Below are 22,256 nucleotides of genomic sequence, written 5' to 3' on the forward strand. Positions count from 1 at the left end.
TAATATCTCCTTATGTGGCTTGGTGCCAAATTTTGTCTGATTAACGCTCATGTGAAGCGCCTTGGGACGTTTGTACTACGTTAAAGGCGCTATATAAATGCAAGTTGTTGTTGTTGTTGGAAAGAGACCATCTGTCTCAGTCACTGCGGTTCCTCGCTCATTCAATACAACCCTCCCCCACAAATGTGACAGTCCGGAAGATCATGATGTTCCAAGCCTATTTCCAGCTGCCGCACAGCAACAGCTGGCAGCTCAGGGTAGATGCTCAAGTTTTGCTTCCAAGCCTGTTCCTGCAGCGGGGCCTGGAGGGAGTGCGGACTCCTGCCATGTGAGTGTGTGCTAGTGTCAATAATGTGGAACAACATTGCCCCCTGCTGACTTCCATCTAAAATTACAGCTGCACATGGAGTTTTCTCTGCTTTTTTTTTTCCCCCAGGAGACTGGAGGCTACAAAAATGGGCCCAATAATTCCATGAGATAGTTTTACAAGTCAAACCTCCAACAGAGGACTGGCCAGTGGAAATGGAAAATAGCAGCTAATCCTCAAATCTCCTCATAACATTTTGTTTTTAGCCGTGGCTCAGTGGGTAGCACTCTCACCTTTGGGTCATGAAGATTGTGGGTTCAAATCCCACTCCAGAAACTTCAGCACAAAGTCCAGCCTGGTGACACTCCCAGTACAGTACTGAGAGAGTGCTGCACTGTTGGAGGTGTCGTCTCTCAGCTGAGATGTTAAACTGAGGCCCTGTCTGCCCCTCTCAGATGGACATAAAAGATGCCATGGCATTATTTCGAAGAAGAGCAGGGGAGGTGTCCTGGCCAATATTTATCCCTCAACCAACATCACTAAAATAGATTATCTGATCATTCTCACATTGCTGTCTCTGGGACCTCGCTGTGCACAAATTGGCTGCCGTGTTTCCTACATTATAACAGAGGCTACACTTGAAAAGTACTTCATTGGCTGTAAAGCGCTTTGGGACGTCCTGAGGTCATGAAAGGAGTCATAGAAATGCAAGTTCTTTCTTTAAAAAGACTTCTCTTTCATCTTAGTTTTTAGTTCAATAAATTAGAGCAGCATTTCCTGCTCACCTCTTGACCTAAAGGCCCGACATCCCTAAAAATTCTGGCACAAAACTGAGCATGTCGGGAATACGGAGAATTGAAATCTCCACTGTATTTTAATGCAGTCTCTTCACTTGCTGTATGGAAGCTGTGATAACCTTGCCCCCTGATAGCATTCTCTTGCTCCTTTTATTGGAGAGCTAGAAAAGGAGAGAGGGCAGCACTGAATCTGAGGTCGATCGATAGCCCACAGTGAGCCAGGATGCTTGCACGGAAACATGGAATATTAAATCAGGTGAGGGCCCCAGATGATGAGCTCTTGGGCCGTGAATGGCTCCTGGATGCCATGGGTATCACTACTCTAGGGTGTTTCGACAAAATGCTTCCTGCGATTGAAAAGCAGAGGCTATCGCAAACCACGCAGAGTGTTGACGGAAAGCTTCCATATCAAACTAAAGTTTCTCCCCTCCTTTCATCACTATTGGCTGCCGTGCCTTAGCCCCATAGGCCCCAGGCAATTTCCTGCCTGAGCTTCTCTGCTTCCCTCTCCTACTTTAAGACCCTCCTCAGGATAAGGGGTCGGCCATTCAGGACCGAGAGGAGGAATAACTTCTTCACTCAGAGGGTTGTGAATCTTTGGAATTCTCTACCCCAGAGGGCTGTGGCTGCTCAGTCGTTGAGTATATTCAATAATGAGGTCGATAGATTTTTTTGGACTCTAAGGGAATGAAGGGATATGGGGATCGGGCGGGAAAGTGGAGTTGAGGTCGAAGATCAGCCATGATCTTATTGAATGGATCGAGGGGCCGTGTGGTCTACTCCTGCTCTTAGGTTCTTAGGTTCTTATGTTCCTCAAAACCCGCATCTTTGACCAAGCTTTTGGTCACCTCTCCTTCTTTGGTTCGCCATCCATTTCTTGTTTGATTACACTTCTGTGAAGTGGGATGTTCTTCTACATTTAAAGCGCTATACGAGTGCACACTGCTGTTGTTGTAATGATATCATGATGATTGCACTTTAATTCCAGGTTATTATATTGTGACAACAATGCAACCATACAATAAGATCAGAAAGATCCGTCTCTTCAGCCCTGTATTATCTGTTGACCCTGAGCCATCATGCCTCAGTTTCTGGTAGGTAAAGACCCCCCCCAGTCCTCCTTTTTATTGAGAGACCAAGGTGAAGGCCCAAGGCCCATAGCACAGGGTACCACCAAGATTTGGAAGAGTAGAAGACAAGATGAAGTTCCCTAGGAAGCAGTTAAGGGATGAAGCCAAGATTGGGTTTTTAAGAGACCATAGGAGGATAGGGACATTGAGGAAGGTAAGTGTGTATTCACGAACATGTGTGAGTGTGTGTTTGGGCACATAAGTGTGTGTGTATGTTAGTGTGTGAGTGTGTGTGTGTGTTTGGGTATGTAAGTATGTGCGTGTGTTTGGGCATGTAAGTGTATGTGTTAGTGTATGTGGTTGGCCATATATGTGTGTGTTAGTGTGTGAGCATGTAAGTGTGGGTGTGTATGCTAATGTGTTAGCATGTGTGGTTGAGCAGTTAAGGGCGTATGTGTTAGTGTGTGTGTTTGGGCAGGTAAGTATCTGCGTGTTAGGGCATGTAATTGTATGTGTGTTAATGCGTGTGTTTGGGCATGTAAGTATGTGTGTGTTTGGGCGTGTAAGTATGTGTGTGTTTGGGTGTGTAAGTATGTGTGTGTTTGGGCGTGTGAACATTGAAGACGGGATCGGGCTTGGCTGTGATGCCACCACGATGGGCAGACGGCCAATATTCACTGCCCAGACCCACGTTTGAACAATAGCCACGTGGGTGAACACTTCCAGCAGCCAAAGAGTTAATATCTGGCAGAGAGGAAGGAAGAGAGAGGGAGAAAATAAATATGTAAATCTTTTTAACTTTGGCATAGTCTGAGATACAGAACCGTTGATTGTGACTGAGCTATAATATATCAGATGAACTGAATTTGCTGAATTCCTGTTTATCACATTTATAAAACATTGTATTTAGAACATGTTGATAGTCTATGAAGCACCGCACTTTAGGAAGGGTGGCAAGGCCTTGGAGAGCGTGCAGAAGAGGTTTACTGGAATGGTACCAGGGAAGAGGGAATTCAGTTATGAGGAGAAATTAGAGAAGCTGGAATTGTTCTCCTTCGAGCAGAAAAGGTTAAGGGAATATTTAATAGAGGTGTTCAAAAATTATGAGGGGTTTTGATAGAGTAGACAGGGAGAAACTGTTTCCACTGGCAGGAGGGTCGGTAACCAGAGGAGACAGATTTAAGATAATTGGTAAAAGAATCAGAGGAGAGATGAGGAGGAGGAAATTTTTTTACGCAGCGAGTTGTTCTGATCTGGAATGCGCTGCCTGAAAGGGCGGTGGAAGCAGATTCAATAGTAACTTTCAAAAAGGAATTGGATAAATACTTGAAGGGGAAACATTTGCAGGGCTACGGGGAAAGAGCAGGGGGGATGCGGGACTAATTGGATTGCTCTTTCAAAGAGCCGGCACAGGCATGATGGGCCGAAAGGCCACCTTTTTTTTTGTGTTTTCCGTCTCTGTGGGATAATGGGGTGACTATGCGCGTGTGGTCAGCATGGTCCCATGAGGCATTCTCGTTCTCTTCTCGTCCCAGGTACCACATGTACGGAATCGACGTTTCCCGCTTACGGGTTTACATCGCCAGCGACGGAGATGCATCACGGACAGCTTTCCAGAAGGAAGGAAATTACGGGAATCGGTGGAACTATGGGCAGCTGACAATAAATGAAACATCGGCAGTCAGGGTCAGTCTCTGCCAGTGATTTAACACAACAGCCTTTGTCCCCATGTTTCTCGGGGCCTCATTTCACTCTCGATAGACAGCAGCAGCACTGCTCCCCGCGTGTAAATGTTGCCCCATTTTGAGCTATTAGTTTCGTAGAATCATAGAACCTTACTGCACAGAAGGAGGCCATTCGGCCCTTCGTGTCTGTGCCGGCTCTTTGAAAGAGCTATCCAGTTAGTCCCCACTCCCACGCTCTTTCCCCATATCCCTGCAAATTTTTCCTCCTCAAGTATTTATTCCCTTTGGAAAGTTACTATTGAATCTGCTTCCACCGCCATTTCAGGCAGCGCATTCCAGATCATAACAACTCGCTGCGTAAAAATATCTCTCTTCATCTTCCCCCTGGATCTTTTGCCAATTATCTTAAATCCGTGTCCTCTGGTAACCAAGCCTCCTGCCACTGGAAACAGTTTCTCCCTATTTACTCTATCCAAACCCCTCTTAGAAAATATTTCAGAGGAAATGTTCAACTTTGCTCTAACAATCAGCCTCAACACCAATCTCAAAAAAGCAAACTTACTTCACCAGTGCAGCATTTCCAATTCTCACACCATCCAACCCTTAAGGTGTCTCTGAGGGAACTTGCTCGTTTAATGCCAACTCGACCATAAATTTTGGGCAGTTTTTGTAATATTCATCAAGGGCTGGGGAGGGACGATCCCAAACTCTGCTTACAGTCAGCAGAAGAGGCAGTCAACCCATCCATTTAAACCCAAGAACTCAAAGGTGAAAGGGCATTATACCAGCTCTAGGCTGACACTTCAGTGCGGTACTGAGGGAGTGCTGCACCGTCGGAGATGCCGTCTCTCGGATGAGACGTTGAACCGGGGCCCCGTTGTGTCCTCTCAGGTGGACGTAAAAGATCACATGGCATTATTCGAGGAGTTCCCTCCGGTGTCCTGGCCCAATATTTATCCCTCAACCAACATCACTAAAGCAGATTAGCTGGTCATTATCTCATTGCTGTTTGTGGGATCTTGCTGTGCGCAAATTGACTGCTGCGTTTCCCTACATTACATTTCGGAAGTATTTCATTGGCTGTAAAGCGCTTTGGGACATCCTGAGGTCCGGCAAGTCTTTCTTTTTACTTTCTATGCATCACCTAATCCTCTTCATTATTTTTTTTCTTATTTTGGCTGAGACGCCATCCATTCACATCTGGGACCTGAGTTCAAATGCAGCTCAGAATGAAGGTCTCTCCTCCCTCTGATGACGACAGGCTGGTGGAGTGGCCATCTATCTCTGCACACTGGGTTTGAATCTGGTTCAAAGACACGTATGGCAAAGGCCTCTTTGATGGCAGTTTTGGACATTAATTGACATTTCCTTGGTTTCAGCTCAGCTTTCAGTGAGCACAGGCCCACAGCGTAAACCTTTCTCACATTCAACACAGACAGCAGTTATTTCTTGGCAGCCTCGCTCAAAAGAGGCCATAAGGGTAGATTTTCATAGAAAACCAGGCTGCTGAGGTACAGATGGTCGTTTAAGACATAGGAACTCATCAACATTGTCAGGGCTGTGGGGGCTAGCTCGACATTGCATTAATACGAGAAGCATTCAATTCCTCAGTATTCTCAGGGGCTGTCCCTGGGTTTTGTTGTGAGCTGAGCTTCCAACCCCATATCCTCCCCATCACCAAGACCGTCTATTTGCACCTCTATAATATCGTCCATCTCCGCCCCTGTCTCAGCCCATCTGCCGCTAAAACTTTCATCCATGCCTTTGTTATCTTCAGACTCGATGGTTCCAATGCTCTCCTGGCTGGCCGTCCATCCTCCACCTTCCGTAAACTTGAGCTCATCCAAAACTCTGCTGCCCGGATCCGAACTCGCACCAAGTCCTGTTCACCCAACACCCTCTGTGCTCGTTGACCTGCATTGGCTCCCGGTCCAGCAAAGCCTCAAATTTAAAATTCTCATCCTTGTGTTTAAATCCCTCCATGGCCTCGCCCCTCCCAATCTCTGTAACCTCTTCCAGCCCGACAGCCCTCCGAGATCTCTGCGCTCCTCCAATTCTGGCCTTTTGTGCATCCCCGATTTTAATCGCCCCACCATTGGCGGCCGTGCCTTTAACTGTCTAGGCCCCAAGCTTCGGAATTCCCTCCCTAAACCTCTCCGCCTCTTCACCTCTCTCCTCCTTTAAGATGCTCATTAAAACTACCTTTTTGACCAAACTTTTGGTCATTCATCCTAATATCTCCTTATGTGACTCAGTGTCAAATTTTGTCTGATAACGCTCCTGTGAAGCACCTTGGGATGTTTTTCATAGAATTATAGAAGTTTACAACATGGAAACAGGCCCTTCGGCCCAACATGTCCATGTCGCCCAGTTTATACCACTAAGCTAGTCCCAATTTCCTGCACTTGGCCCATATCCCTCTTTACCCATCTTACCCATGTAACTGTCCAAATGCTTTTTAAAAGACAAAATTGTACCCGCCTCTACTACTGCCTCTGGCAGCTCGTTCCAGACACTCACCACCCTTTGAGTGAAAAAACTGGCCCTCTGGACCCTTTTGTATCTCTCCCCTCTCACCTTAAATCTATGCCCCCTCGTTATAGACTCCCCTACCTTTGGGAAAAGATTTTGACTATCTACCTTATCTATGCCCCTCATTATTTTATAGACTTCTATAAGATCACCCCTAAACCTCCTACTCTCCGGGAAAAAAGTCTCAGTCTATCCAACTTCTCCCTATAAGTCAAACCATCAAGTCCCAGTAGCATCCTAGTAAATCTTTTCTGCACTCTTTCTAGTTTAATAATATCCTTTCTATAATAGGGTGACCAGAACTGTACACAGTATTCCAAGTGTGGCCTAACTAATGTCTTGTACAACTTCAACAAGACATCCCAACTCCTGTATTCAATGTTCTGACCAATGAAACCAAGCATGCTGAATGCCTTCTTCACCACCCTACCCACCTGTGATTCCACTTTCAAGGAGCTATGAACCTGTACTCCTAGATCTCTTTGTTCTATAACTCTCCCCAACGCCCTACCATTAACGGAGTAGGTCCTGGCCCGATTTGATCTGCCAAAATGCATCACCTCACAATTATCTAAATTAAAATCCATCTGCCATTCATCGGCCCACTGGCCCAATTTATCAAGATCCCGTTGCAATCCTAGATAACCTTCTTCACTGTCCACAATGCCACCAATCTTGGTGTCATCTGCAAACTTACTAACCATGCCTCCTAAATTCTCATCCAAATCATTAATATAAATAACAAATAACAGCGGACCCAGCACCGATCCCTGAGGCACACCGCTGGTCACAGGCCTCCAGTTTGAAAAACAACCCTCTACAACCACCCTCTGTCTTCTGTCGTCAATCCAATTTTGTATCCAATTGGCTACCTCACCTTGGATCCCGTGAGATCTAACCTTATGTAACAACCTACCTTGTTAAAGGCTTTGCTAAAGTCCATGTAGACCACGTCTACTGCACAGCCCTCATCTATCTTCTTGGTTACCTCTTCAAAAAACTCTATCAAATTTGTGAGACATGATTTTCCACTCACAAAACCATGCTGACTGTTCCTAATCAGTCCCTGCCTCTCCAAATGCCCGTGGATCCTGTCTCTCAGAATACCCTCTAACAACTTACCCACTACAGATGTCAGGCTCACCGGTCTGTAGTTCCCAGGCTTTTCCCTGCCGCCCTTCTTAAACAAAGGCACAACATTTGCTACCCTCCAATCTTCAGGCACCTCACCTGTAGCTGTCGATGATTCAAATATATCTGCTAGGGGACCCGCAATTTCCTCCCTAACCTCCCATAACGACCTGGGATACATTTCATCAGGTCCCGGAGATTTATCTACATTGATGCGCGTTAAGATTTCCAGCACCTTCCTCTCTGTAATATGTACACTCCTCAAGACATCACTATTTATTTCCCCAAGTTCCCTAACATCCATGCCTTTCTCAACCGTAAATACCGATGTGAAATATTCATTTAGGATCTCACCCATCTCTTGTGGTTCCGCACATAGATGACCTTGTTGATCCTCAAGATTAAAGATTTTACTACGTTAAAGGCGCTATATAAATGCAAGTTGTGGTTGTAATGATCTTATTAAAATGAGAGATCCACAACAACGTTCCCACTCCTCAGGAAAGGTTGCTATGAGATTTTTTTTTTGTTTTTCATTCTCAGGGTGCAGCCAACCCTGCAAGGTCAGCATTTATTAGTCCTCCCTAGTTACCCTTGGTCTGCCTTCTTGAACCTTTGCAGTCCACGCAGTGAAGGTGCTGCCTTGTTGTACTCTTTGATACAACTGAATGGCTTGCTACACATGTTCAGAGGCCAGTTAAGAGTCAATCATGATGGTGCGGGACTGGAGTCACATATAGGCCCAGACCGGGTAAGGCTGGCAAGTTTCCTTCCCTAAAGGACATTAGTGAACCAATTGGTTTTTTTAACGACAATCCAACAGCTCCATGGTCACTTTTACTGATGCGAGCTTTTTATTTCCAGATTTTTTAAACTGAATTCAAATACTCAAATTAACATGGTGGGATTTGAACTCATGTTCTACTGGTTTATTGGTCCAGACCTCTGGATTACTAGTCCAGTAACATAGCCACTACACTACTGTATTAACCTCAACTTCCAATTGTTTTTAATATTAATCATGGAACCGTGTTCTGTAACACAAGGCAATTCATTAAAATTACATATTTTCCCTAGGAATAAAAACACTGCGGCAGATTTTCCCCTTTGGTCCATGGGTGTGGAGCATCACCTGTGTGGCAGCCCCTGTCACGAGTGTGCAGTCTACCCTGGTTGATTTTCCTCTACGTGCCCCTCCCAGGCAATGCTTTACACTCAAGCACTAAAAAGGCAAAAATTGTCCCAGGTTATTTAGGCCCCAGAAAGGCAATTCGGCCGAGCAACCTAGTTCCTTTCTAATAGTTTTCAACTCCAGTTTGACTCTCGATCCCTCCTGTCTCGAAATATACATCTAGTTACTTCTTGAACCCATCTATAGGGTGAGGTGAACTCACCCCTCACTGACGTTCAGTTGAGAGATACTCTCGTTCAGACTTGTATGTGCACTACTAGTCAAGCTGGTTCAGACCAATTCAGCAACAATGCCTGTGTCAATGTTGCTTTCTTTGTAACCTGTCACTAGGAGTTGGCACAGGTCCATCTTCAGCCGCCTAGGCCCTAAGCTCTGGAATTCCCTCCCTAAACCCCTCGGCCTCTCTACCTTTCGCTCCTCCTTTAAGATGCTCCTTAAAACCTACCTCTTTGACCAAGCTATGAGGCTCGGTGTCAAATTTTGTTTAATAACACTCCTGTGAAGTGCCTTGGGACATTTTACTACGTTAGCGGCGCTATATAAATGCAGGTGGTTGTTTGTTGTTGTTGTTGTTCCACTCCACCCCTGTCTTGCATGGAAGTGATTGGCCTCCTTTCAGTGTTTGTCCCCCTTTAATGGACTGATCAAAATGACAGACTCACCGCCCATTGAATTGCTGGCACCTTCGTGTCGATCTGATACCGTGAACCAGCACACAGCATCACAATTAAGATCTTTCAAGAGCATCTCACTATTTGCCACACACTCCCGCTATCAAGCGAATCGCCATGGAGAAGCGCCAAGGCACAGCCGGGACCTTTATTAAATTGGGGGGGTGGAGGGGTGGGGGGAGATAGGCAAACTGGGCAGAGGGTGATCCCCCAGGGTTACTCCCCCACTAAGAGCTGTGGAACATGGGCATTAGGGCACATCACCTACCTGCCCTGTCGGCTCCGAAATCTGCACCGTTTTGGGAAGGGGAGGAAAAAAATAACTCAAAAAAGAAGGCAGCATTTACCTCACAAAACAACTCAACAACAGAACAGGGTTTGTGTCGCCAAGACTCTACTGGGAGGAAGAGGAGGAGATCAGACAAGGAGTCAGTGTTTCAGTGTCGCGACGTTTGTTTCTGCACTTATTCGTTATTCAGGTTGTCTTTGAAGCTATTAAAAATATTGGCCTGCTGACTGACATTGCGTTGGATGATATATCTCTCACAAATGGCACCTGCAAGGAGAGCGAGTATCCAGAGCCAACAGCTCAACCGAAACCCACAGCTCCCCCACCAGGGCCCAGTGAGTATGAAGGACATTCCTGAGATATGTATGAATATACAAGAGAAAGGACAAAACACCCACAGTAGCCCATTGGGTCAAAGCAGCAACATGCAGACCAGGAAGGTTCCAAGTCCCATTCCCAATCTGCGCTGAGTTAGCAGATCTTAGTCAGGCACCGTAGAGTGCTGCAATTGGCCTCAATTGGTTCCTGAGCTAAGGACAGGGAAGAGAAAGCCGTCCAGGATTCCCAATCCTGGACACTTTCAAATTGAAAGTGTAAAGGTCAAATGAGAGATGGGGATTGGGGTTGTCTGAGATAATAATATTTGGAATTATAATAATATTTGCTTTTGCATACTGCATTATCAATGTGCTATTGATAGGGGCAGATAAAGAGAAACTATTTCTTCTGATGAGGAGTCCAGAACAAAGGGGCATAACCTTAAAATTAGAGCCAGGATGTCAGGAAGCACTTCTTCACACAAAGGGTAGTGGAAATCTGGAACTCTCACCCCAAAAAAACTGATGAAGCTGGGGGATCAATTGAGAATGTCAAAACCGAGATTGATAGATTTTTGTTGGGTAAGGGTATTGAAGGTTACAGAACCAGATGGGTAGATGGAGTTAAGATACAGATCAGCCATGATCCAATTGAATAGTGAAACAGGCTCGGGGGGCTGAATGGCCCACTCCCGTTCCTATGTCCCTATGTTCTATCATGGACTACTTTTGAAGTGACTGCTGTTCCATAAACAAATGAAGCAACCAGTCAGCATCAGTAATATGACACCAAAGATGTTGGCCAATACCTTGACCTCCTTTAAATTGAGCCAAGGGATCTTTACTGTCTACCGAAAGACGCAAACTGGACCTCAGTTTGAGATCTCATCTGAAGGACAACACCTCCAATAATGCAGTACTCCATGCCGCAGTGGAGTGACAGCCCAGATTAAGTGCTCAAGTCCTGGAGTGGGGCTCAAACCCATAATGATACCAACTGAGCTAAGTTGATGTCCAAGATAAACCGCTGCCCCTGCCCTCCCAGATGGGCAAACGATAAGGCAACACTCACTGCCAATGGCTCTCGGCTGAAGATTCCCCCCTCCCCCCACCGTCCCTATAACAAGAGTGGCCACACTTCAAGTTAATCCATTGTACGTGAAGCACTTTGTTTCTGAGAGATGTAATAGGATTTGATATAAGTGCAAGTTCTTGCTTTGAGTGAGGTAGTAGATGGCAGGGGTCAGTCCATGGAACCATAAGCCCAGCGAGAGTCAGGGCCTGCAGAAGAGCATGGGAGAGAATTGGTGAGGCAGTCCTCGCTCGTGAAGGCTGAGGGTTTGAAAGCTGCAGTCTTACACTGTATAGTGTGTATTATATACAAACTCTTCTCTTTACAGCTGACTGTGGAGGCCCATTAGAACTAAGGGAACCAAATACATCCTTCAATTCAATGAATTACCCCAAAAACTACGTGAATCATGCATTTTGTGAGTAAGACTCCTCTTCACTAACTGTTGGATTTTATTCACAGGTATTTGCTCTTTGAGAACAGATTTTTGTGCTGTGTTTGAGCCTGGTTAATATTTCTTATTCTATCTGCTGTGTTTTCCCCCTACTACTCCCATCACTTTCCTCTCTCATGGACATTCCCTCTCCACTCCTGCTCGGGTCCAGCCACGAAGCAGGAAAAAGCACAGAAATTCCGACAGGGAGAATTCCCCTGCCCCCTCCCACTGCTCGCAGCATTCCTTCATCCCCCCCCCCCCCCATTCATGAAGAAGCAAGGATTGTAGATTGCTTCTCCTCAAAGAGAGAGAGCCTGCAGTGACCCCTCCCATAGGGAGCCTGGAGTCATAGTCCCCCTCCACCAGAGAGGAGGTCCTCTCCAATAGAGAGTGTGCAATCGCCCATAAAAAGTACCCCCCCCCACCAACAGAGGCCTCAGTCCCATAGAGAGAGCCTGCAGTGACCCCTCCTATAGGATCTCTGGAGTCATAGTCCCCCTCCAACAGGGAGAGAACTTGCAGAATCCTCCATAAAGACAACCCCTCTCCAACAGAGAGGCTAACAGAATCCCTCTCCAATATTGAGAGAGCCTACAGACATCTCCCTCCCCACAAAGAGAGCCTACAGAGTTTTTTGCATCTTTGCATCCAACCATGATGTCCCTGATCTCCACTTGCCACATGGTGCCTGAAATGACAAAGTGTTTCAATCCCTCATGCTAACCACCTCCACCAAGAAATCAACGTTCACCACCTTTCATTTTTCCTTTCAGGTACATGGTATTTAATCGCAGACAAGGGTAAAAATATTCAGCTCCATTTTGAAGACTTCAACTTAGAAAATATTTATGATGTGTTAGAGGTGAGAGACGGGAGAGGAAAAGATTCTATAGTGATGGGTAAGAGTCACAGGAATCCAACCTTCATCATTTCTGTTGATCTTCTTTAAGTACTTACACTGCTGCATTCCCAAGACACCACTACACGAATTGGTAGGATGTGAGTCTTCACCTGAGATTCCTCGCACATGGTTTCAACTGTGCCGTTGTGGGGCCAGCGTATAGTAGAGCCCACGTGCTTCCCCTCCCCTGGAAAAGGGTAGAGTTAGTCATTGGGAGGGTCATCGCCAAGGCTTCTTCAGCAGCACCTCCCAAACCTGCGACCTCCACCTACTAGAAGGACAAGGGCAACAGGTGCATGGGAACACCACCACCCCTAAGTTCCCCTCCAAGTCACACACCATCCTGACTTGGAAATATATCGGCTGTTCCTCCATCGTCGCTGGGTAAAAATCCTGGATCTCCCTACTGAACAACATTGTGGGAGAACCTTCACCACACGGACTGGAGCAGTTCAAGAAGAAGTCCCACCACCACCTTCTCAAGGGCAACTAGGGAGGGGCAATAAATGCCGGCTTTGCCAGCGGTGCCCACATCCCGAGAATGAATTTAAAAAAGGGCTTCACAGGAGAGTTTTCAGACAAAAATTGACACCGAGCCAAAGGATAAGATAATAGGATAGGTGACGATTGGCTTGGTCAAAGCAGTGGGTTTTAAGGAGGGTCTTAATGGGGGAGAGCGAGGCGGAGAGGTTTAGGGAGGGCATTCCAGAGCTTAGGGATTAGATGGCTGAAGGTACGGCAAGGCGGCTTAGCTCCCTGCCTCCAGAGACAAACCCAGAGGCAAATCGCTGGTGACGGTAACTGTAAGTGGCAACAGCACTGGGGCCTTGGTCCAGTTGTACAGGCCAGTGATGCGACGCTCATACTGTCGACCTCTGTGGACTTCCTGACCCCGTGGAAGGTCCACAGACTCAATCAAGAAAGTATCGAACGTGAATTTAGAACTGTTCTGATGAAAGGTCGTCGACCTTAAACGGTAACTCTGTGCTTCTCCATCTTTAGATGCTGCTGCCTGACCAGCATTTTCCCAGCATTTTCTGTTTTTATTTCAGATTTCCAGCATCCGCAGTATTTTGCTTTTGCATTTGTAGAAAATGGGTTTGGCATTTTTAACTTGCTTTTTTGCAACTTATGCACAACTAGGCATGTGCAAATCGTGCACACGCTGGTGTTATTGACACTGGGAATGTGGAAAACTAGCAGCCCCACCATGTCCCTGAACCACTCTCACCAGAAGTAGTGCCTCGAAATAAATTCATGGGTTATTAAAAATCTTGTGTGGGGTCCGCACGACCTGTCTGCTAACCTTACTTTCTGTTATGATGATTTTCGGTGTTGCTTTTCTGTCAACATTTACCATTGTAAATTGCAATGTCACCATTTCCCATTCAACTTTGCTATGTCAACTATCACGGTGCAGTTGCACACTCCAGCCACTAGGTAGCTCTGCGGAGTGAGTTCCAGAAGTTTCTCTCCCAACTCTGTCGCCACCTTGCATATAAAAAACGACATCAACTGACTGTGGGCAACACCACAGGCAATTCGTTAGTGAGATATTAAAAAAACGGGTGAAAGGCTATGGTGAAACAAAGGATAATTGTGAAGAAGTGATGTGAGTTGAAAGCTTTGGTGACCTAAAATGTGTTCTCTTTTTGTTCTCTGGTTCCAGCTGTGTACACAGGCCAGGGTCCGATGAATGATCTCTTCTCCACCAAAAGCGAAATGGCAGTCTTTTTCACCTCAGACAAGTCAACAACCAGAAAAGGATTCCTGGCAAATTTCACGACGGGATATCGCTTAGGCCTGCCGGGTATGACAGTGACGCTCTTATCCAGCCAAAGATTTACAGGTTAAAGCAGTGAAAGTGTTGTCAGGTAACTTACAGGGCCGCAACATAAAACTTCAAGTCAGCTGCAGCACTCTCGCCTCTGAGTTTGTTCATAGTCCCACTCCAGACACTCCAGCACAAAATCCAGGCTGACACTTCAGTGCAGTACTGAGGGAGCGCTTCACGGTCGGAGGTGCCTTCTTTCTGATGCGACTTTAAACCAAGGCCCCGTCTGCCCTCTCAGGTGGACGTAATAGATCCCATGGCACTATTTGAAGAAGAGCTGGGAAGTTCTCCCCGGTGTCCTGGCCAATATTTATCCCCCCGCTTCAAATATTTATCCAATTTTCCCATCAATTTTGGTAAGTGTCTTTTCTACAGATCTGCCGCTCCGTGGCAGAATAGAATATTTTATCCGATCAGTAGTCTTGCTTGAGGAGTGTTAGTTTTGACCTGGTGTTCCCTGGTTTCCAACCCCAATGTTTCTGCTCTTTGTCTCGACAGCTCCTTGTGCTCCCTCTGAGTATCAGTGTGGAAATGGTCAGTGTATCTCTGTGGACAAGTTATGCGATGGGCACCAACACTGTAAAGATGAGGCTGATCAGAAACACTGCGGTAAGATAATTCAGACTGTGGACTTTATTCCATGCGGATGTAAAATATTCTACTCTATATATGGGCCGACTTTGGAAATCACGGGGCGGAATTCCCTACGTATTTGCATCCCGGAAACAGGTGTAATCGGGGGACATAAAGCAACTGCCTTGGCGTGAAAGATCGAGCAGACCCGGGCCGCAGGTGTGGTTACGCACGCAATTGCACCACGCCAAAGGCAGTGGGGTCGGAGGGGGTAACTCCCTACTCGCCCGGTTTCTGCCGGGCTGGGTTGACGGTTAAAATTCGCCCACGGGCGCCTGAAGTGGGAATGCGTCTGTTGCCCAGCGTATACATCCCTTCAGCTTGAAAAGCCTCCGATAAAACCTCACAAATGGGCCCAGCGTCCCATCGGCCTTTTGAAAGGTGACATTTTCCCGTTTTCTGTTCGCTATCCCAGTGCGTCTGTTGAACGGATCCAGTAGCAGTGATGGGCTGGTGCAATTAAAGGTGAAGAATGAGTGGCGCTCAACCTGTGCAGACCACTGGTCAGAGAAGATGTCGGCCTCTCTATGTGTACAGTTAGGCTTTAGGTAAGGTACACTTCTCTCTTCATTGGCATCTTAGTCATGTTGCAGAACTATATTCAGGTCTCTTCCTATCCTCCACGTACTGCCCACCATCCTCAACTGAAAGAACATGAATATTGATAGGAAGTTGAAAGGGCCGTCAGGTTTGGTAGACCCACTCCCACCAGCCCCACCTTCTCAACAAATACCTCAATTCTGACCTCGGAAATACAATGGGCAAAGGGGGTTAAAACTGGCGATTGGGAAATGGGGATTGGGGATGGCTCACCCATTATAAACTCCGTTTGATTTTCCTTTCCACTGAAGTCTGCCAATCACCACTTTTTCAGCAATGCCCAAGGTGAAAATTGCCCCCATTGCTTGCCTCTGGACCCCATTTGCATTGTCCCCTTCAATCACCTTCCTTGCCACCTTAATCTTTGAATTAGATGGAAGCTGGTTAAAAGCCTCTAACCAAATTTGCTTGAATCTAAAGATTCTGTCCCCTTGTTCTGGATTCCCTTCCTAGAGGCAGGATCCATTCCCCATTGACTCTATCAGTTCCCTTCCCTGTATGAAGCACCTCAATTAGATCAACCCTTAACCCCTTTTCCTGTGAATGTGACCCACGTTTACTCAGTTTCTCATCGTCACTCACTCTTTTCACTCCAGCAGTCATCCTGGTGAATCGATATATCTTTCCTAAAGTGAAGCACCCAATTAGCCAGGAATTTCCACAGAACTGATCCCACTGTGCCACCGTAACCTTGGGGAAGGTTTACACTTACGCACATAAACATGGTTTCTGCCGTACCTCCCCCGCCCAGGTGAAGCTATGGTGGAGGAGCGGAACTAAACTATGAGGAAACTCCTTGCCAAAGTTTCAGTTGAGGTCTGACCAATACACTAATACTTGGAGTATCTCCCCAATCTTCATATTCTAAGTATCTTGCGATGAAGTTCCAGCATCCCGTCAGCCTTTTTGATTACTTTTGGCACCAGCAAACGAGCTTTCTAATAACTTACCCGGACCCCTAAATCTCTAGCCCACCCCATGTCCCCAGTGCTTCCTTTGATGGGAGTAATCGCAGGCAGTGCCACTACAATTGTCACTTAGTAGCGAGTGACGGCCAGCACATACTCTGAGAGTCGCCCCCAAACTCTCATCTGCCATTCTTATGTCCAAAGTGTAGTAGCTCATACTTTGTTACACTAAATTGCATCAACCGTCGTTCCACAAGTTTGCTTCATCTTGCAATGTTCTGCTCACTTCTCCGTCATTCACTGCTGTGTCTATTTATGCCTTTAGAGTCCCTAGTCCGTGTTGCATGCTGAGAGCTCAAATTGGGAATTGAGGCATGTATCCCGAATCTTCTGTCTATTAAATATATAAACAGAAAATCATGGGCCCCCAAAATGGGTGCATTGGGAGTCAGAAGGTGATGGGTTCGAGCCCAACTACAGAGACTTGAGCATAAAATCTATCTTTAATAAGATATGTTCCCGATAACCCGAATCAGAGGGCAAATGGGCAGCCTGTCCTCAAGCCGTCGCTCAAACTGTGCCACTGGCTGATCTGTCCTCCACATTTCTTTCCCTTCATTTGGAGGAATGTGTTGGGTCTATTTACTGCTTCTCCTGGTAGCCACCAAAAAGTTCACCGGAGGAAGATAGGAACAGGAGTAGGCCATTTAGCTGCTCGAGCCTGTTCCGCCATTCAACGAGATCATGGCTAATCTGTGAGCTAACTCCACACATGGGGACATGCAGTCAGGGGGGAGGTGGGTGCAGGCCATAAATCAGTATAGATATAAAGAAACAGGAAGTGTTTCTAAAGCTTTCATTTAATATCCCATGTTTATCCTAACAGGAACACCAACAAAACATCAATGGTTTCTGCTGCTGGAAATGAGCCCTTTGTGACAGTGATTAAGAACCCAAATGGAGGCTCAGTACTGACACCAAGGTATTTTCAATATTTTGTAATTCTTTCACAGGATGTGGGTGTCGCTGGCAAGGCCGGCATTTATAGCCCATCCCTATTTCCCCCTTTGAGAAGGTGGTGGTGAGCCGCCTTCTTGAACCGCTGCAGTCCGTGTGGTGAAGGTTCTCCCACTGTGCCGTTAGAAAGGGAGTTCCAGGATTTTGACCCAGCGACGATGAAGGAATGGCCGATAAATTTCCAAGTCAGGATGGTGTGTGACTTGGAGGGGAACTTAGAGGTGATGATGTTCCCATGCGCCTGCTGCCCTTATCATTCTAGATGGTGGAGGTCACTGGTTTGGGATGTGCTGTCGAAGTAAAATGTACCTCTTGTTGAAATGTCCCATGTGGACTGACACAAGAGAGGCACAGACTAAGGTTAGATTCTCAGCAAGAAGGCAAAATTCTCCTGCCAAGGAAACTCTAGGCACAAAATTTAGTCTTTATTTTTGGTTGCTCTGAAAAAACTTTCCAATCCACTGGAACAATCTGCTCTTCAACATCCCAGGCAAAGGATCGAGGGCTTGTTATCCTATGGGTTTGGTCTCAGACCTGTAACGTGCGAGGCCAATTTGCCAGACCCATGGTTGTCAAGCCAAAGGAAAGATCAGGAAGGGTGACCAAAAGCTTGGTCATGGAGGTGAGGTTGAAGGAGGGTCTTAATGGAGGACAGGCAGATGGAGATGCGGAGAGGTTCAGGGAGGGAATTCCAGAGTGCGGGGGCCTAGACGGGTTAAACTTATCCCCTTATCCCAGCGTGAGTCAACATCTTCATGGCAGATGGTGAGAAGAGTGGAGCAAGGGGTATTGCACATTGCTTCTGTTATAAAAATGTGCTTTGTTTCTCAGTAGATGCTGTGTGGAGTGAGAGTGGTGTTGACATTTGTGATTGGGAGCCGCGGGTGTCTTGTTACATTTCAGCATGAAGTGTCGAAGAGTGAAAGTGACACTGCGTTAAGTGATTTGATCTTTTTAACCTTGCAGTGAGACGTGCTCTGGTGACACCGTTGTGTCCCTGAAGTGCAACAGGAAAAGTAAGTAAATAACCCGAAGGCGTAGCTGACCTGCCCCACTGACAGCTTCAAACCCACGACAGCTCAGAGTCTGCCTCAATCACTGGGACTGACATGTAGTTAATAATGCAACTGATTCATATGCAACTCTTGGCCTCTGGGTCCAGCTGAGATTAGTGTTGCTGCAGCCCTTACATTCCTGATGTAAAGAAAAGAACTTGCATTTCTATAGCACCTATCATGATCTCAGCACATCCCAAAGCACTTTACTGTCAATAAAGTACTGTTCTAGTGATAAATATTGGCCCAGGACACCGGGGAGAACTCCCCTGCTCTTCTTCAAAACAGCACCATAGAATCTTTTACGTCCACCTGAAAGGGCCAAAGGGGCCTTGGTTTAACATCTCACCCTAAAAATGGCACCTCTAACAATGCAGCTCAATATTACCCTGGGAGTGTCAGCCTAGATTTTGTACCTAAGTCTCTAGAGAGAGACTTGAACACACAACCTTCTAATTCAGGGGTAAGATTGCTACCTACTGAGCCACAGCTGTCAGCGCACCAGATGTTCTTGACAAGAGTGACATTTGCACCCCCCCGATTTGGCTACAGATCTCAATCTACACTGCCGGGTCAGCTATAATATGCAAAGTCACTGGCTTTCTATTTTCACGGAAAAATGGATTGAATCGCGAGATGCAATTAGCTGTCTGGAATTTTAGATTTGATTGCAGAAACACAAAGCCTTGTGGGAGCTGGAGCAAGATTTCCACGTTCAGAAAAACTAATAATTGTACTTCCTCTGCTCCTGCTCTTCTGTGCTACAAGGCAGAGTGGAAGCAGAAAGAAAGATAGAAGGAATAAAGAACTTGCATTTATACAGCCCCTTTCATGACCTCAGGACGGCCCAAAGCGTTTTACAGCCAATGAAGTACTTTTGAAGTGTTGTCACTATTGTAATGTTGGAAATGCAGCAGCCAAATTGCGCACAGCAAGATCCCAGAAGCAGGAATGAAGTTTTTTTTTAAAAATAGGAGCAGCCACATTACAGTTAGCAATTAAAAAGGACCTGGACTTATCCTTATCCTCGGCACATCCCAAACACTTCACAGCCAATGAGTTATTTCCGCAGTGCAGTCACTGTTATACAGACAAACACAACAACCAATTTGTGCACAGCAAGGTCACAAATAATGATGGTAATTTTCTACTTCCCCACCTGGGCGGTAACCTGGCAGAGTGGATCGCCCGCCCTTTGTAGAAGCAGATTGATTTTTGTTCTGTTGCCCCAATAATGTCCCTCAATCCCAAATTCAAAAAACGCACCCCACCCTCCACACGGACTGCAGCGGTTCAAGAAGGCGGCTCACCACCACCTTCTCGAGGGCAATTAGGGATGGGCAATAAATGCCGGCCTCGCCAGCGACGCCCACATCCCATGAACGAATTTTTTAAAATCCCCCCCCACCTACTGCCCATATCAGCCAAACTTGCAGCTCTCAGGGCGAGCGTGACAATTCACTGTTCTGACCATGTCCTGTGAACTTTGACCCACTGAAAGAAAGGTTGAATCTGCCCCAAATTCCTTTCATTTGAGTCCCCTACAACCAGCGGACTCCACAGTGTCAGAAACTGGATTAAACCATTCCCCACGCTTACAGAGGAAAATACAGTGATGTTTGGCCACCCAGTAACACACTGCAGTGACGTACTGAATGGCTGCAGCATAAGATGGTTCTCCAACCCTCCCCCTCCACCATTCCCAATACACTTAGATTCCAAACGGCCGCAGCATCCTTGGGAAGGTGCTGATTGGAGGGGAAAAACATCAACAGGGAAAAGAAGCACAACCTGGAGCAGCATTGGCAGAGGAAAAGGAAGAGTTTGCAGGTTCGTTCAATGGGACAACATAATAAGGTGGATAGAATAAATAAAGTGTAGTCTGTTGTAATGTAGGAAACGCGGCAGCCAATTTGCGCACAGCAAGGTCCCACAAACAGCAATGTAATAATGACCAGATAATCTGTTTTGGTGATGTTGGTTGAGGGATAAATATTGGCCCAGGACACCAGGGAGAACCCCATTGCTCTTCTTCAAAATAGTGCCCATGGGATCTTTTACATCCACCTGAGAGGGCAGACGGGGCCTTGGTTTAACCTCTCATCCGAAACACGGCACCCTTGACAGTGCAGCACTCCCTAGTACGGACACTGGGAGCGTGAGCCTGGATTATGTGTTCAAGTCTCTGGATTGGGATTTAGAACCCACGCCCTATCTAACTCTGAGGTGAGAGTGCGACCTACTGAGGTACGGCTAAGACTTAAATAACTGATAATAATGGGGAAGGGTTCATCGTTAAAAATATATTGGGACTGAGATAAGCATCAACTTTGATGTCGCCATTTAATGTGCTGGAAGAACCCAATTTCCCAATGGACAAGGGACCTCAACACACAGCTCGCTCATCCCGCGATAATTGGTGCTGAACTCACAGGGGCAGATTTGCCTCTTCAGCGCCCGGCTGTAGGAGCTTGGAAGGGGGCAGAGCACCTTATGGCGAACGCGGCCATGACTTGCTCGCGGTTCTCCGACCACGGCGGCACGTGCACGAATTTGCAACAGGCTCTTCCGTTCCGCCAAGCTCTCGGTCCTGGCAATCTCACTCAGAGAGGGCACAGGAATGGCCGGTGTGAGAGAGGGAAAGATGTTACCCCCCTGTGCAGTGGGAGGTGTCTTTTCATAAGGTTGGGGTTTGAGGCACATTGTTGGAAGGAGTAAAGTGGACCTTTGCTCTGCATTTAACCCCATTGCCGCTGACCCAGGAGCGCTCGATCCTGTTACTGAGTGCCCGAAATAGTAAATATTCCAATTCTCAGCACCGATCTCTCACCTGGAAAATAATAACCACTGCTTTGGAGAGGGTGCAGAGGAGATTTACCGGAATGGTACCAGGGATGAGGGGACTTCAGTTATGTGGAGAGACTGGAGAAACTGGGGTTGTTCTCCTTAGAGCAGAGAAGGTTAAGGGGGAGATTTAATAGAGGTGTTCAAAATCATGAACGGTTTTGATCGAGTAAATAAGGAGAAACTGTTTCCACTGGCAGGAGGGTCGGTAACCAGGGGACACAGATTTAAGGTAATTGGCAAAAGAACCAGAGGGGAGTTGAGGAGAAATATTTTTACTCAGCGAGTTTATTATGATCTGGAACGCGCTGCCTGAAAGGGCGGTGGAAGCAGATTCAATAATAACTTTCAAAAGGGAATTGGATAAATACTTGAAGGGGAAAGATTTTGCAGGACTGTGGAGAAAGAGCGGGGGGAGGGGGTTGGGATTAATTGGACAGCTCTTTCAAAGAGCCGACACAGGCTCGATGGGCCGAGTAGCCTCCTTTTGTGCTGGATGGTTCCGTGATTCTATGCTTCCTCCCTTTCAGTGTGTGGAAAGAGTCTGGTCGCACCGAAGGCAGCTGGAAAGATTGTCGGTGGCAACGACGCACGTGAAGGAGCTTGGCCGTGGATCGCGTCACTTCATTTTGGCGGTCGTCACTTGTGTGGGGCCACGCTGGTCAGCAAACAGTGGCTTGTTTCAGCAGCTCACTGCGTCTACGGGTAACTCGCGCCGCGCCTTCTTTCCCGTATTTCGCTCAGAGTTCATTCTGTCATTGCGTCACATCCGTGGACTTTTGCGAGGGATCTGATCACGTGCTCGACACCCCAAGATCGATGAGAAGGAATTACAGAGAACTTTGAGCACAATAAAGAGAGCAGCAACCATTAGCTTAAACGAGATTTAAAGATAATGGGGGATCCTTTCTATTTAAAGTGTTCCCCACCGCCCGCCCCCGCCCCCCTCATCTGTGCCTGAAAAT

The 22,256-nt window shown here is 46.7% G+C and overlaps 1 protein-coding gene across 1 annotated transcript in view; it reads left to right on the forward strand.

The window, feature by feature from the left end:
• The window catches only part of tmprss15 (transmembrane serine protease 15), a 62,081-nt gene that overhangs the window by 34,853 nt on the left and 4,972 nt on the right, over nt 1-22,256 (forward strand). Inside the window, exons 13-23 of the mRNA XM_067992245.1 lie at nt 2,093-2,198; nt 3,710-3,860; nt 9,865-10,009; nt 11,392-11,481; nt 12,273-12,398; nt 14,070-14,210; nt 14,733-14,843; nt 15,283-15,415; nt 17,262-17,357; nt 18,359-18,408; nt 21,822-21,996. Coding sequence (XP_067848346.1) covers nt 2,093-2,198; nt 3,710-3,860; nt 9,865-10,009; nt 11,392-11,481; nt 12,273-12,398; nt 14,070-14,210; nt 14,733-14,843; nt 15,283-15,415; nt 17,262-17,357; nt 18,359-18,408; nt 21,822-21,996 — 1,324 coding nt within the window. The remainder of the gene's footprint in view (nt 1-2,092; nt 2,199-3,709; nt 3,861-9,864; nt 10,010-11,391; nt 11,482-12,272; nt 12,399-14,069; nt 14,211-14,732; nt 14,844-15,282; nt 15,416-17,261; nt 17,358-18,358; nt 18,409-21,821; nt 21,997-22,256) is intronic.

The sequence above is a fragment of the Heptranchias perlo genome, chromosome 11, assembly GCF_035084215.1.
Source record: "Heptranchias perlo isolate sHepPer1 chromosome 11, sHepPer1.hap1, whole genome shotgun sequence".
Lineage (NCBI taxonomy): Eukaryota > Metazoa > Chordata > Chondrichthyes > Hexanchiformes > Hexanchidae > Heptranchias > Heptranchias perlo.